General features: G+C 38.5%; 2 protein-coding genes across 3 annotated transcripts in view; both read right to left on the reverse strand.

Annotated features, from left to right (window-relative positions):
- CUNH11orf65 (chromosome unknown C11orf65 homolog) overlaps positions 1 to 8,673 on the reverse strand; it is a 62,874-nt gene extending 54,201 nt beyond the window's left edge. Inside the window, exon 1 of one of the 2 annotated variants that reach the window (XM_020996199.2) lies at positions 8,198 to 8,673. In XM_020996199.2, the coding sequence (XP_020851858.1) occupies positions 8,198 to 8,239 (42 nt within the window). In that variant the 5' untranslated portion in view covers positions 8,240 to 8,673. The remainder of the gene's footprint in view (positions 1 to 8,197) is intronic. The other variant, XM_020996198.2, reaches the window with a different exon arrangement.
- Positions 8,674 to 13,066: 4,393 nt separating this feature from the next.
- Positions 13,067 to 15,091, reverse strand: part of POGLUT3 (protein O-glucosyltransferase 3) — a 48,585-nt gene continuing 46,560 nt past the window's right edge. Inside the window, 1 exon segment of the mRNA XM_078146538.1 lies at positions 13,067 to 13,503. Coding sequence (XP_078002664.1) covers positions 13,375 to 13,503 — 129 coding nt within the window. The 3' untranslated portion in view covers positions 13,067 to 13,374.

Here is a 15,091-nt window from a genome sequence, read left to right on the forward strand (position 1 = left end):
GTTTTGAGTTTGAATTTGGATATGGTCGTCTCATTAAATCAGTATTTCCCATTTTCCCTATTATGATCCTTTAAGGAGGAATGTTTCTTACCATGTGCCAAAATTTTGTTCATCACATTATTAAACTTGTTAGTTAGAAATGTTCCCAGACAAAAATAATTTATTGTATGGATGATAAACTTTGCAGTTGTCCTACTACCACCAAACTTTCCTTATTAATGCCCAAGTTTTAACAAGCTTTTCAGTCAACAGGCCTTTCAGTCTCATAGATTTATAATTACCCCTGAAAGGGTACAGAGGGTGTCACCCTTTGCTTACTTTGGGTGTATTGTTCTGCAGTCTGCAGGTATACCACCAAAATGTTACAAATTAATCAAGATTCCTTGATAATTTTTAATAATTTTCACATGACTTTTTGCAGATATTAATTACTTTTAGCTCGCCTAATAAATCACCACTAATCAATTATTTTAAGATGAAGTTAAACTACTAGGATAACAGATAGCTAAAACTCAATTCATTTCCTCTTAATTTGTGGGCGCGATATTTTACATTTACTGAGAGCTGTTATTTTCTCCTGCCCACTGTTTGTGCTTTTTCTATCCATAAAACTGACAAAATACAAAATGAAATCCAATGAACTTGTTTGGGTTCCTTAAAATTCGCCTGTTTTTATTATTGCAAAGAAGTCAGGAAAATTAACGATGCTTTATGACTTCCTAGCCTTTGATAGTTATTGATTTAAAAGATTGCTTTTTTACTATTCCTTTGCAAAAAGCTAAAAATGATACATTACATGGATGACATTTTATGTGCTCATCCCAATCCTGAAGTGTTGGAAGAAATCTTGTTAAAAATACAAAATTTGTTGCAAAGTCATGGGCTTCAAATAGGCCCAGAAAAAATTCAAAAACTTCCTCCATATCAACATTTAGGTCACCAGATACTTCAGGAAAAAATAGTTCTACATCCTCCAAAAATAGACCTACAAAAGTTGAAAACAATGATTTTCAGAAACTTATAGGAGATATACAGTGGCTTCGGTCACAGATAGGCATTCCAAATTATGAATTGATACCTTTATATGATTGCCTTAGAGGTGATCCTCAATTAGATTCACCCTGAATACTGACCCCTGAGGCGAAACACACATTGCTGTATATTCAGGAACAAGTAGTTGGAGCACACACAAACAGGATTGATAGGCATGAAAGTGTGGAGGCTTCTATATTTAACACTCCAAATTCTCCAACAGCAGTGATACATCAGAAACAAAGGCTTTTTAGAATGAGTATATTTACCATCTCAGCCAAAAATACTTTAAGTAATTATATGGCCTTGATAGGGGACTTAATACATAAAATTGACAACAGGTGTTTAACATTACGTGGCACACATCCGGAAGTCATACACCTTCCATTTGCTCAACAAATGATTGAAACAGCAATACAAACACTGCCTAACTGGCAAGTGAATATCAATTTGAAACTTGTGTACGGAAAACCCTTTAAGTATCATGCAATCTTTGAGAATTGGCCTTGGATACAACCTACACTTACAGCAGGTGAACACATACACGGGATTAATGTCTTTACTAATGCCACAAAGATGAATAAGGCCTCTATCTGGTGCCCTAAAAGAAAGGAGTTACATGTGATTGAAACACCCTTTATGTCCACACAACAGAATGAATTATATGCTGTCTATTGTGCATTTCAAAAATATGAGGAGCCAATGAATATTAGCACAGATAGTAAATATGTTGAAGGAATTCTAAAACATCTAGAGACTGCTGTAATAACCGGTCTCAACACACTGTAAAAATGAACTTTACTGGTGTGGCTTTGGTGCCGCCTATTTGTGTTACAAAAGGCAATGACACCAAAGACTCCACGTGTTTACAATCATTTAATGTCACTACCCGTTTTGATGGGTATGTGTTTAATAACATGGCACCCCCTCCTTATACTGTTGTCTTTTTTCAATTTTATAAGGTTACTTACACGGGCATCTTGGGGTCACAGTGTGTTAATGACACACCTATCAGATGTCCAAGTAATTCACAGCCATGCTATCATGTGACACCGATTAGCAAGAGCTCAGGGTATCCTCCTTGGTTATCTTATCATACTTCAGAACGTCACTGTGTTGTGTTACAAAAGAATTTTACGTTACAATCCTGGCACAATTACACTAGGGAGAAAAACAATCATACTTGGGCTTTTGGCGGGTTTCCATTTCCTCAGTGGGTTTCCCTTCATGACAGAGGGGTTGAAAATCAGTTGTGGAAGGCGTGGGCAGCCTTAGGCCCCATAAACATCACAAATTTGCAAGGGACCGTCCATAATAATATGACAATGCGAGCTTGTTGTGGGGAAGAGCACAGAATGTTAATATAACGGCCGTGGATTCAGGGGAATATAATGTCACTTGTATTAATTGCAGAATGTCTGAATGTATAGGAACCAAGATTAGAGACCAAATTATTTTTGTTATTACCACAACAAAAGTTTGCCTTGGTGCCTGTGAAAAGCAAAGATTGGTATGAGTCACGTTCTGATCATATTTTTGGAATAATAGACCAAAGTAATCAATTAGCAGTTGCTAGGAAAAAGAGATGTATTTCATGTGTAGTATTAGGAATTGTTTCACTTATAGCTATCATAACTGCTTCTGTATCTTTATCTCAATCTATATCTATCGCAAGAAATGAAATGGTTCAAGCTGATTTTATCAATCAGTTAGCTCTCAATGTATCTAAAGGTTTTCAAACACAAAAAAGGATAGATGATGAATTTTACCATATACTTGAGGGAATGAAGGAAACCATTATTGAAATAGGTGATGAATTGGATATTTTAGAATATAGAACACATTTAAAATGTGATTATAGGTATGAATTCATTTGCCTTACCAATGTTAAATACAATAAATCTGGGATTGGCAAAGAATACGTAGACATCTAAATGGGCTGTTTGGAAATTCTACTATTGCAGTGGATATTGATGACTTATACGAAATTGCTAAAGATATTGCAAGGGCGGCTGATAAGGATCTGATGCCAGATAAAACTGCCCAACATATACTTGATTGGATAGATAAACTCTGTAATCCTTTTAATGACCTTGGACATTGGTTTATAGCTCTATTGTCTTCCTTATTGCCATTATGTTTGATTTTGCTGGCCATGCTGTGTTTTGGACTGTGTTTGCTCAGGTGCATAGCTAATCAGATAAAGGACTTTGGGACTGAGCTTCATATGCTCGTCTCTGTCAAAAACAAAAGGGGGAGTTGTTGGCGATCTATAAGGATGTAGAGGGCCACAGGCTATTCATGAGGTCTCACTGACAAGCGGAGGCCCCTCTGGATGCTGATCTCTGAGCAAAAGTCGCCTGGTTCGGTGCTCCATTGTATGGATCTTTAACAATCTTTAACTCCCCTAGTTATTGTATGGTCATTAGCAGTCTATTCTGGGATTGGAGTCAGATAAGTACTCAGGACATGCATGCACTGTCCTTGAGCACAGCATGGGCTATAGTCATTGTAACTTGAGAAAGAGTTCCTGTTATTTTACTATATAAGTAAGTGCTTTGCTAAAAATAAACGGAGTTGCTTCCATCCTGCTCCCGCCTCATCAATGCGCATTCGAGATAGAAAATCAAGCTGGTCTTGATTCATCAGGTGATTGGGAAATCGTAGGCCCTAGGTAGGCTCTATAGCCAAGTGAACTAGTTGTGCACAACATTCCAGTAGGTCAAAGGAGCTAGGATTAAAACCAAGAATCACCTACCCTGCAAAACTCAGTGTAATCAATGAGGGGGAAAAATTGATATTCAATCATGTAGAGGAATTTAATGCATTCTTGAGAAAAAACCAGAGCTAAATAGAAAAACTGACTTTCAAATACAAGACTCAAGAGAAGCATGAAAAGGTAAACAGGAAAGAGAAATCAGAAAGGATTTTATTGGACTGTTTACATTCTTACATGGAAAGATGATATATGTAACTCATGAGACCCTCATTATTAGAGTAGTTGGAGGAAATACATATAGAAAGAGGGCAAAGGGTGAATTGAATATGAAGGGATGATATCTAAAAAATAAAATTAAGGGTGAGAGAGGAATATACTAGGGGAAGGAGAAAGAGAGTGGTAGAATGGGGTAAATTATCTCACACAAAAGAGGCAAGAAAAAGCTTTTACAGTGGAGGGGAAGAGGGGGGAGGTGAGAGGGAATGAGTGAACTTTACTCTCATTGGATGTGGCTTAAGGAAGGAATAACATACACACTCAACTGGGTATAGAAATCTATCTTACCCTACAGGAAAGTAGTGGGGAAGGTGATAAGAGGAGGAGTGTGGTAAGAAAGGAGGGCAGATTGCAGAAGGGGGTAAGAATCAGAAGGAAATACTTGAAGACAGCTTTGGGGACTCCCCCTCCCCCCATGCCTTTTCTACTTTTGGCTAAACGTCTCCAGTTCCTTCAACTAATATATATGGCATAAAGAAATTATAGGTGACAAAACTGAGATATATACGTGTGTATACATATGTATTTTACTTTTCTTTATTTTTCTTGCTTTTTATGTCTAATAGGGAAATATGTTTTATTTTGTTTTTTGGTGAGGCTATTGGGGTTAAGTGACTTGCCCAGGGTCACACAGCTAGTAAGTGCCAAGTGTTTGGTCTAAGGCTGGATTTGAACTCAGGTCATCCTGACTCCAGGGCCAGTGCTCTATCGATACACTGTACCACCTAGCTGCCCCTAACTAGTTAAATATTTAAAAAGTTAACTATGGCTGTGGAAAAACACTATATCAGACTACTAAAGTAGTGGTCAAACTGAATTGTTGGAATGTTTTTGGAAAACAATGAGACAATATACAGTAAAAGTTGGTATCGTACAGAGTCCTGGATTTTCAGTCAGGAAAACCTGAGTTCAAATCCAACCTCAGATACTTCCTTGTTGGGTGACCTTGGGCAAGGAACTTACTTCATTTTCCTGAACCATAAAATGAGGATCAAAATAACACCTACTTCATAGGGTTGTTGGGAGGATCAAATGAGATAATATTTGTAAAGCAGTTTACAGATCTTAAGGAATTATTTTAATGCTAGTTATTATTAGTATTAGTATAGTAGTTTTACATTACTAATACTCTTACTAGTATTATTACTACTATCTCAGTACAACGGTTATACACTAGTGTTTTTTCTTTTGGAATGAGAAGGAGGCCAAGGGTGGGGTGGGACTAGATTGATCATTTCATTGGTATGACAAATTACCAATGAGTTAAATTTCCTTTGCCAATGTGGATCAGTACTTGCCACGAGAATCAGAGAGTTGCCTGGGGAGCCAAAGGTTGTTACTGGCAGTAAAAAAAAGTACGTATTCTAAAAACTACATATAGCAGCATTATTTTCAATAGGAAAAACATAACTAGAAACAACCCAAAACACAGTTGAATAGCTTTAAAAAATTGTGGATAAATGAAATATATTATTATTGTCATGAAATGATAAATATCAATAATAATAGCTAGCACTGATGAGTGCTTGGGTGCCTGTGCTTTGACCCCAATTTCTCCCTGGCCTCAGAAACACTATCCCTGGCAGTTTTCCCCCAGCCCAAGGACACTGTGCCTAGCAATCACTCATGAGTAGGCCTCAGCAAAACATTTATCTCTCTCTCTGGTGACACAAAGCTGGGTGAAAGAATGCTGGGCTGCTCCCAGCCCTAAGATCATGTCTCTGGAAGCCTCCCAATTCCTTAGTAAGCTCCTGTCTTGTGAGAAAACTTTTCCCTGTTGCTAATCAGGACAGAAAGAGAGGAGTGTCTTGTCTTGTCAAAGGAATTTTTGTCCCTGGCTGGCCCAGGGATTCTTCCTCCTGCCAGATTTCCAAGATCCTCTGACATCTCCCTCCCTGTCTGTTATAGTCCCTACACTTTCCCAACCATAGCTCCCAAAGACACCTGGACCTTTAGATTACCTAATCCCTTACATTCCTTTCCCATGCCCTTTTCCATATAAATCTCAGCTCCATCCTCAGTCTCTCGAAGGTTCCTTTGCCTGCAGTATTGCATAACAATAAACTTTTGCCAACTTGACTTACCTGAGTCTGTGAATTCATTCCAGATGACCCTGTCCTATACTCTGGTCCCTCAGGGGTCTAAACCTCTCAGACCGCAACAGCACTTTAAGATTTGCAAAGCACTTTTATGTATACAAGCAATTATTAGGCAGCTACTATGTACCAGGCACCATGTAAGCCCTTTACAAATATCTCATTTTATCTTTACAACAACCCAGGGAGGCAGATGCTAGTATTATCTCTATTTTAGAGATGAGGAAACTGAGGCAAACAGAGGTTAAATGGCTTTCTCAGGGTCACACAGTAAGTGTCTGTGACCAGCTTTGGCTCAGGGAAACTAAGGTCTTCCTGACTCCAAGTCCAGGGCTCTATCCACCAAGACACTTACCCACCTCTAATCTGTTAATATATGTCAACTCATTTGATCCTCATGTCAACCCTATTTTACAGGTGAGGAAACCAAGTCACAGATAAGTGACTTGCACACTGTCACACAGCTAATAAGTGTCTGAGGCAGAGTTTGAACTCAGGTCTTTCTGACCCTAAGTCCTGCAATATATCTACTTGGACCATCTAGCTACCTCAATGCAAAGAAATTTATGAAGAATTTTTTGAAGTGAGGCAGAGTGAAAACAATTTAAAAAAGAAAACCTCACAAAAAAATAATTAAAGCAACAATATACACTCTGGCCACAACTAGAATAATCACAGTAACAAAAATAAGGAAAATATACTAAGAATAAAAGAATTTCACTATGGATAATGTAAACAAATAGGATGATTTTGTTGCTATCTTGCTAAAGAGATACATATTTAGAATTTTTGTTTTATTAAATAAACTAAATAATATAAAATTTTGTTTTATTATAATTTTAAATTTTATCTATGTATATGGTTATATAAAATGAAATGCATTTATTCATAGGCAAGCATGTGACATTCACTATGCCAAGTGCTAAACACAGAAGAGGACAGACCCTGCTCTCAAATATCTCACTCTAAGTTGAACAGACAATAATCACAAAAGAATTCACCAGGAGGATAGATGGCAAGGTCAAGAGTCCCTTAAAATACACAAGAACACCACATGATACTGAGTGGAGGGCTGTAGGATATAGAGGCAGAGTGGATGGCAAGGCCTAGAGGAGTTCAGAAAGCAGTAGTAGGGTAGATGGAAAGGCCTGCTAGTCTTCCAGATCTCAAAAGGGGAAATGCTAAGGATAAGTAAAAGGCTTTTGTTTTTTGTTATATTCAGAACAAGAACAAGGAAAAAGCAGCTATATGATGTTACAAACACCAGCAATAAAGTTAAAAGCCTCACGTAACTCCTCCAGATGCTTTAAGACGTCGCTAACTTCCCTCCCAACTCTTCTCTCCTCTATCTCTGGTAAATCCTCCACAATCTCTCACCTCTCCTTCCAAATTTATTTCATTAACATTCCCCTTTACTATGTTCCAAACCAATTGGACTACTTGCTACTCCAAGAACTTGACATTCAAAATCTTCTATATAGTAAGTCCTTTCCACAGGCTTTATTCAGCACCATGCTTCAGCTGCCTTCTAACCCTGTAAATTCCTTCATCCTATGTGGCCTTTTCACCCTGGACCATCTGTAGCCCCCTATTTTTCTGCCAGAACTTTCATTCTGAGGAAGGGCCTAGACCAGCCATCCTTTATTCCTCTCTCAGCTCTACTTCTGGATCTCTGGATTTTGCTACCAAGCCCTCCCTTTTACATGTACGTGTTTATTCTCTTTCTTTTTGCTTGCATTGGTATTCCCAGCACTTGGCCCAGTGCTCAGAGCACAGCAAGGGCTTAATAAATGCTCAGGAACCTCCTTTTACACTAAGCCTTTCCTGATCCTCAAGCTTACAGATGGTGGGGGTGTTTTCATTTTTTCGGTCTTTGTATTCCCTGGGCCTACTAACGGTGCTTGAATACAGCAGAGGCTTGATACTTTGGTTGAATTGAACAGAATTTGTTGGATAAATGAAGCTTCCCTTTTTCAACTACTTCGGTTTTTTGGCTGATTTGTCTCTTCGTATCAGAAGCATTTTATAGGCACACTCAAGATGGGCAGGGAGGAGGAAAAACCAAACCACCAACCTTCTCACAAACTCCTTTCCTCCAACTCCGCCTGTGACTCATGGGATGAAGGGGGGCTCCACGATAAGTCGGCCCTCCTTAAAAAGAAAATCAGGCAACTGCCCAGACTGGAAGCCCGGAGAGCCAGAGACGAAGGCCCACAGTCAAACAGGCAGCGGCCTTTCCGGCCAAACTCTTTCCCCTCCGGGCAGGGCGGGGAAGGAGCGCGAGACACTGCGGACAGAGCCCGGGCGCTACCCGGCAGGCAGAGGGGCGGGAGAGGGGCACGGAGGCGAGCAGACAGGGCACAGGAAATTATAGGGGAGGGTCTCCTCCTCCTCCTGGGGTACTCTGAGTTACTGGGCCAGGGTCCCACCGCGGGACTAGCGGGGATAAAAACTACGATTTCACCGGAACGTTGCTGCTTGTTGGATAACCACTTCGCTTCTCGTCTCCCTGGTGACGGGCCCAGAAATGACGCACAACCATCGCTTCCGGCCCCGCCTCCTGGACGGCCGTTCCAAGGTGGAGGGGCACGTGGGACTTGGGGCTGTAGTGCTGGCTGTCATCAGGTTACCTGGAGCTGCATCCAGGGAGGGAAAAAAAAAACAACCGAGGCTGAAAGCCGCCGCGAGATGGCGCTCTTCTCTCGCTGGCCGTCTCTGTTGGCGACCTTGGGGCAAAGACCTCAGAAAGAACAAGAATTTGCATTCAAATCTACTCTCCTCCTTCCCGAGGTGAAGTGACTTTCCCAAGGTCAGGATGGTAGTAACTTAGTTAAGAGGTGGAGACAGGATTTCAACCCAGCTCTCCTGACTTCAAAACAGCACTTTTATGAAGCCCTGTTTCTTAAAGGATGGACAACCTCATCCCAACCTATGTTAATTTTAAGTGACTATATATTAATATATATATATATATATATATATATATATATATATATATTATATATATATATATATATATATATATATATATTTAAGTGATTATGTGTATAACGAATGTGGCAACAATTTAAAAGATTACATATGTGTGTTAATTTTAAATGAGTGTATATTACATATATACGAAAGATATAGTTATATCTTGTTTGCTCGTAACTGTAAATATGTAAATATGTATACATTATACACACATACTCTATATGTACATATAATTTATATCATAGCATGTATGTACATATATAGTATATGTTTATACTATATGCATATATATAGCATGTATACATGCATGTGTACATACACACTATAGATGTACACGTAGTGTACAATGCATGTATACTATATATAGTATGTATTTATAGCTAGTATATATGTAGCTATGAGCAGACCAAGATATATATATGTATAATATATATCTTGCACATATGTAATATGTGTCCATTTGAAACTAACACCCCACACACAGATATAGATATATAGTTATCAGTAAGCCAAGAGCAGACTTTTACATTCTTGGAATGGAAGCCCATTCATTCATTGTTCAATAACAGTTAGCATTTATATAGTGCTTTAAGGACAACCAGACTGGTTACAAGTATTATCTTATTATCCCTCACAACAACCCTGGGAGTTGGTACTATTATTATAATCCCCAATTGACAGATGGAGAAACTGAAGGCAGACAAGTTAAGTGACTTGCCCACTTTCACACAACTAGTAAATTTCTGAGGCAGTATTTGAACTCAGGTCTTCTTGATTCAAGATCTTACTCAATCTACTGGGCTTACAGAAATAGGGAATTGTACTACAGAGTCTCAGCCCTAATGAAGACTACTGCCAACATATATTATATCTAGGTGCATGTGTCTACATATATAGTATAAGAATATTAATGGTAAATAAGAGATGCAAAACAAAATAATCTATGAGGCCAGAGCATGAAACGATTCTTATAGGAGGAGGCATTTGTGTGGGACTTTAAAAGACAGTACTTCATTATGGAAAGTAGAGGAGGGAGGGCATTCCAAGTGGGAAAGGTAGTGGTGTGACAATTTGTGGAAGCCCCCAGCTGAGAAACAGCCATCATGTTCTAGTAGTTTCTCACTAGTGCTCAGGGATGTAAGAAAATTGAGTGAAGTCAGTAAGCAGCAATCATTCTATAATTAACTCTGCTATTAATCTAGCTCTGTAACTATGACATACTGATGTTTAATATGCAATATAGCTATAACCTTCCTAATTTGAAAAAAAAATTGAAACATCCTGTAGAAGATGATTAGTACGTAGTTCAGAAAAACAACCTTCTGAATGAAATTTAGTAAAATAGGAAAAGAGAACAAATTTAAGCTATGCAAGTTTTAGATCATAGCTATAATCCCATGAATTTTTATAAATTAAGTATATATTTATTGCTTTTTGTTTGGACTTTAAAATGTTAAATGACATTTCGTTAATTTATCCTTATAATGTTCTTCAAAGTTCTTATTTTAGGGATGGGGCTTATATTTGGAGGCAAAGTTAAGTCCCTCAGTTTTCACAGAAAAAGAAACTAGTAATACAGAATTTGTTCAGTTATGAATTCTAGGTAGGCCCAGACCATGACTTAACTTGATAGCATATGTAAAGGGCTTTAAATTCCTCAGAAGAAAATTATTTTTTAAATATAGCAATTCTTCCAAGGTAACTAATAAAGATTACTAAGACTTGAGACCCTCAGCTGGTATCGCTTGGAGGATGATATGCCAATAAAGCAAAACTTACTGGAATTTCTGGGTTGCCTTACTTATGATAATTTTCATCTTATGCACAGACTATCAAATCAGTAGTTTTGTTCTCCATTTAGACAGCAAAGAGTTTATTCCTGTAAACTATGTAAAGGCAAAAGAAAGAGGTAAGATAAAATGAAGAAAAGTTTTTTTAAGAACAAAATTATTACATAAAGCATAGTGTTTAGTGACTAGCCCTTTCACTGTTTGGGCTCTGATGGTTCAGAGAGAGTGCAAATAGAAATTGTTTCTGTTTTGGCCAGAAACCCTGAGGGTCTTCCCTTACAAGGTTGTTTGTTTGTTTGTTTGTTTGTTTTTGGACTAGGTAAAAGAGGCCATTCTTTGCCTCATTTCTTACCTAGCCTTAATCACTGAATGGGCATTGCCAACTGAGATCTGGGAAAGACCTGAGCTTAAAAAGGCCAAGATCTCCCATTGCATCCATGGCCATCTCCAATTGTCCTGATCTCTATCTTGCTACTGGACTTAGGTGGCTTTGGAGGAGAGAGTGAGGCTCATGACTTTGCACAGTCTTTCCTCATTTAAATCCAATTCACTTGCAAGTCATGAAATCACCTTCCTGATGTCATGGTCCTTTTCAAGAATGAAGGACAAACAACAGTTGTCATTTGTTTTCTTGCCCTACTCCCTTCTAACAAAGCCCATGTTTTGAGGAATGTATGTCTTATTGATGTAGATACTTCATCCAAAACTAAAGACTGAAACCCATCCCCACCTTCTCATTATGTTGAATTCATATCTGTATTTTCTTGTTAGTTTTTTAAAATAATTTTTATTTTTTTCTGTACTTGACAAACACCAAATAATATGAATATTCCATGTTCAAAAAAGAACAGAAAAAGAGTATTGTACAGAAAACCACAAACTTCTATTACAAGCAGTTATTTTTTTAAGCACATAATAAATTCATTATGTTCATTTTAAAGCTGTCTTGCTTGTTTATGTCTCCCTCAGAACCTCCTTCTGTTTTCTTCTATGTGTTTTTTAAAATGTTTCAATGACCCTCTTTCTACTCTCTTTTTGGACATCATTACTGATCATTGTTCAAAACATAATGCTTTTTTGAAGTTGCCCTGGTTATCACCAAATCTTATGAGCAGTTAGAGGATGGAACATGCATCCACAAATTGGTAAGGAAACAAGGCAGGGAATTGTAAGAAGGAGAAATGAGAAAGGAGTGTATTTGAAACTGCTACCACCTAGCCCCCCCAAATGCCAACAAAATCTGAGAGTCTGTTGGACCTCTTATCAGAATAATATGTGTTGCTTACATTCATAATGGAAAGAAAAGACAAAATTTTAGTTAGAAGTTGGGGAGAAACTTCTGGGTCATGAGAACAGCAGAGTGGAGGACCCCCACAAACTTCTCAAACCTCTCCAAAACAGATAAAGATAAAGATAAAGAACATAAAGATAAAGATAGACAAAGATAAAGAAATCTCAGCTGTATCCATAGTCTTGGTACAGACCCTCATCACCTCACCCCTAGACTACTGCAATAGCCTCCTGGTTAGTCTGTGCTGCCTCAAATCTTTGCCCACTCTTGTCTATCTATACTCTATTATCAAAAGCACAAGTCTGACCATGTTGCTCCTTGGCCTCCTATTCAGTTGACTTCAGTGCTCCCCGATTAGCTTTAAAATCAAATTTTAAATCCTCTCGTTGGTCTTAAAGCCCACCATAACCTGACCCCCTCCTACCTTTCCAGTTTACTACTTTATAGCCCTCTGTGATCTAGTAACAGTGTTCTTTGCTATTCTACACTGCTTCATCTTTCAACTCTACATTTTCACCAGCTGTTCCCCTTCATGGAACTCTCTCCCTCCTCAGCTCGGCCTTCTGGCTTCCCTGGCTTTTTTCTAGTCTTGGCTAAAATCCCACCTTCTGCAAGAAGCTTTTCTATGTTCTACTAAAATGCTAGTGTTTTTCTCTGATATGACCTCCAATTTATCTTGTGTGTATATGTGTGTGTGTGTATCTATGTTTTGTACATAGTTATTTGCATGTTTTATTCCCGTTAAAATGTAATCTCCTTGAGGGCAGGAGCTACTTTTCCCTTTCTTTGTATCCCCAGTGCTTAGCACAATGGCTGGCTCATAGTAGGCACTTAATAAATGCTTATTGACTAGAAGAAACAATTTACATTTACTATGCACTTTTGGGTTTGCAAAGTGATTTTTATCACAAAAACCCTCTGAGGTGAGTAGTGTTAATATATTTATTGCCATTGCATCATGAAGAGGTTGAGGCTCACTGAGATAAGGTGATAGGGTGTTCACAGAGCAAGTTTTGAAATCCTGGTCTCCTGACTGCACGCCCCGTCCTATTTCTGCTACAACACATAGCTTTCTGCCACCAACTTAACTTAGCCAGTGGAAATTCTCTGCTGTTTTTCATAACTTCAATTCTATTTCAATGCTTCTATCAAAGATGTATCTGGGACACATAGGACTATGTTTCTGGGATATCTTTAAAGCTCTGTCTTCAATGGCTTTCTCCTGTGGCGGTAGCAAGACAGCAATGCTGTCTCATTTGGCTGAGAAATAAGTTCCATCCCATCATGGATTTCAGGCTTGCTGGATTGAAGCACAGCATATTTCTGAAACATAGAAGTGTTTGATGGCAGCTATAATACAGTTGCATTCAACAGGTTTTCCCCTTCACACTTCTTCAGCTAAGTCTCATATAGTGCCTTCCTATTTGCTACATTTCACCAAACCATTTATGATAGTATAGGGTTATTCTGCTTTTTTTAAATCAGTATTATTAAATTCCAGTTTTATTTGTGAAATACAATAGTGTAATATTTGACAAACTAGCCAATAAGAGAATCCTAACCACAACATCTACATGCTACCCCTGACTTAAAGAAAGCTGCTGAAAAAGCTCACCTCTCTGATGTGTTTTTCTCATCTGGAACAAATGAAACCTCCATGTCCATTAACTACCTTTTCATGTAGGATTTACTTTAATGAAATATACAACACAGCCCGACCAAATTGGAACCTGAATGAAAGTCCTTAGAATCCCACAGGCCTCGGGCCAAGGATCACAGGATCATAGACTTCAAGCTGGAAGGGTCCTCAGAGGTCCAACCCCCTTCACTTTACAGATGAGGAAGCTGAGGCCCAGAGAAGTCAAGTGACTTGCCTAAGTTCCTAAGGGGGCAGAGCCAGGGTTTGAATGTAAGTCCTCTGACTCCAAATCTAGCCTCCTTTCCTATAAACTATAAGGAAACTGCCTGATTACCCTACCAGGTAATCCAGAACAGATCATGGAGCTCTTTGAAACAGGCTACAACATGCAGCCTCCTTTGGCATCTGTGTGTCTTAGGCAAAGTTAAAAAATTCCTGCTTTCCTGTCCCTGCCCCTCTCCCTTGGAAATAACTCCTCTGTTATTGTTCGCTGGAATCTGACACATGGACCTTGACTTGCTCACCAAACAAATACTATGCCATGGAGAGCAATGTGTCCTGGCATTAGAAAGAGGTACATTTTTTTTTTTAAAGTGTTACTGTGTATTGTGATTTAGGAGGCTGTTTATCTTATCTACCCCTAGTCTTTACTCTGCATGACCCTATTAATAAGAAAGGGTCATCACACATACAAAAATATTTATAGCAACTCTTTCTGTGGTGGCAAAGAACTGGAAATTGAGGGGATGCCCATCAATTGGGGAATGGCTGAACAAGTTGTGGTATATGAATGTAATGGAATACTGTTGGGCTATAAGAAATGATGAGCAGGCGGACTTCAGAAAAATCTGTAAAGACTTGTATGGACTGATTCTGAGTGAAGTGAGCAGAACCAGGAGAACGTTGTGCACAGTAGCACCAACATTGTGTGATGATTAACCTTGATAGACTTAGCTCTTTTCAGAAATGCAAGGATTTAAGACAACTCCGAAAGAATCATGATGGGAAATGCTATCCATGCAGATCGAAGCATGCTATTTGCTCTTTTTTTCTTTTGTTTTGTTTCTTCTTTCTCATGGTTCTTCCTATTGGTTTGAATTCGTCTTTACAACATGATTAATGTGAAAATATGGTTAATAGGAATGTATATGTAGAGCCTTATATCAGATTGCATGCCGTCTTGGGGAGGGAGGAAGGGAAGAAAATCTAAAACTCAAAAGCTTATGAAAGTGAATGTTGAAAACTAAAAATAGATGAATTAATTTTTAAAAA

Source organism: Phascolarctos cinereus, unplaced genomic scaffold (assembly GCF_003287225.1).
Source record: "Phascolarctos cinereus isolate Bilbo 61053 unplaced genomic scaffold, phaCin_HiC Scaffold_726;HRSCAF=1367, whole genome shotgun sequence".
NCBI classification, from domain to species: Eukaryota; Metazoa; Chordata; class Mammalia; order Diprotodontia; family Phascolarctidae; genus Phascolarctos; species Phascolarctos cinereus.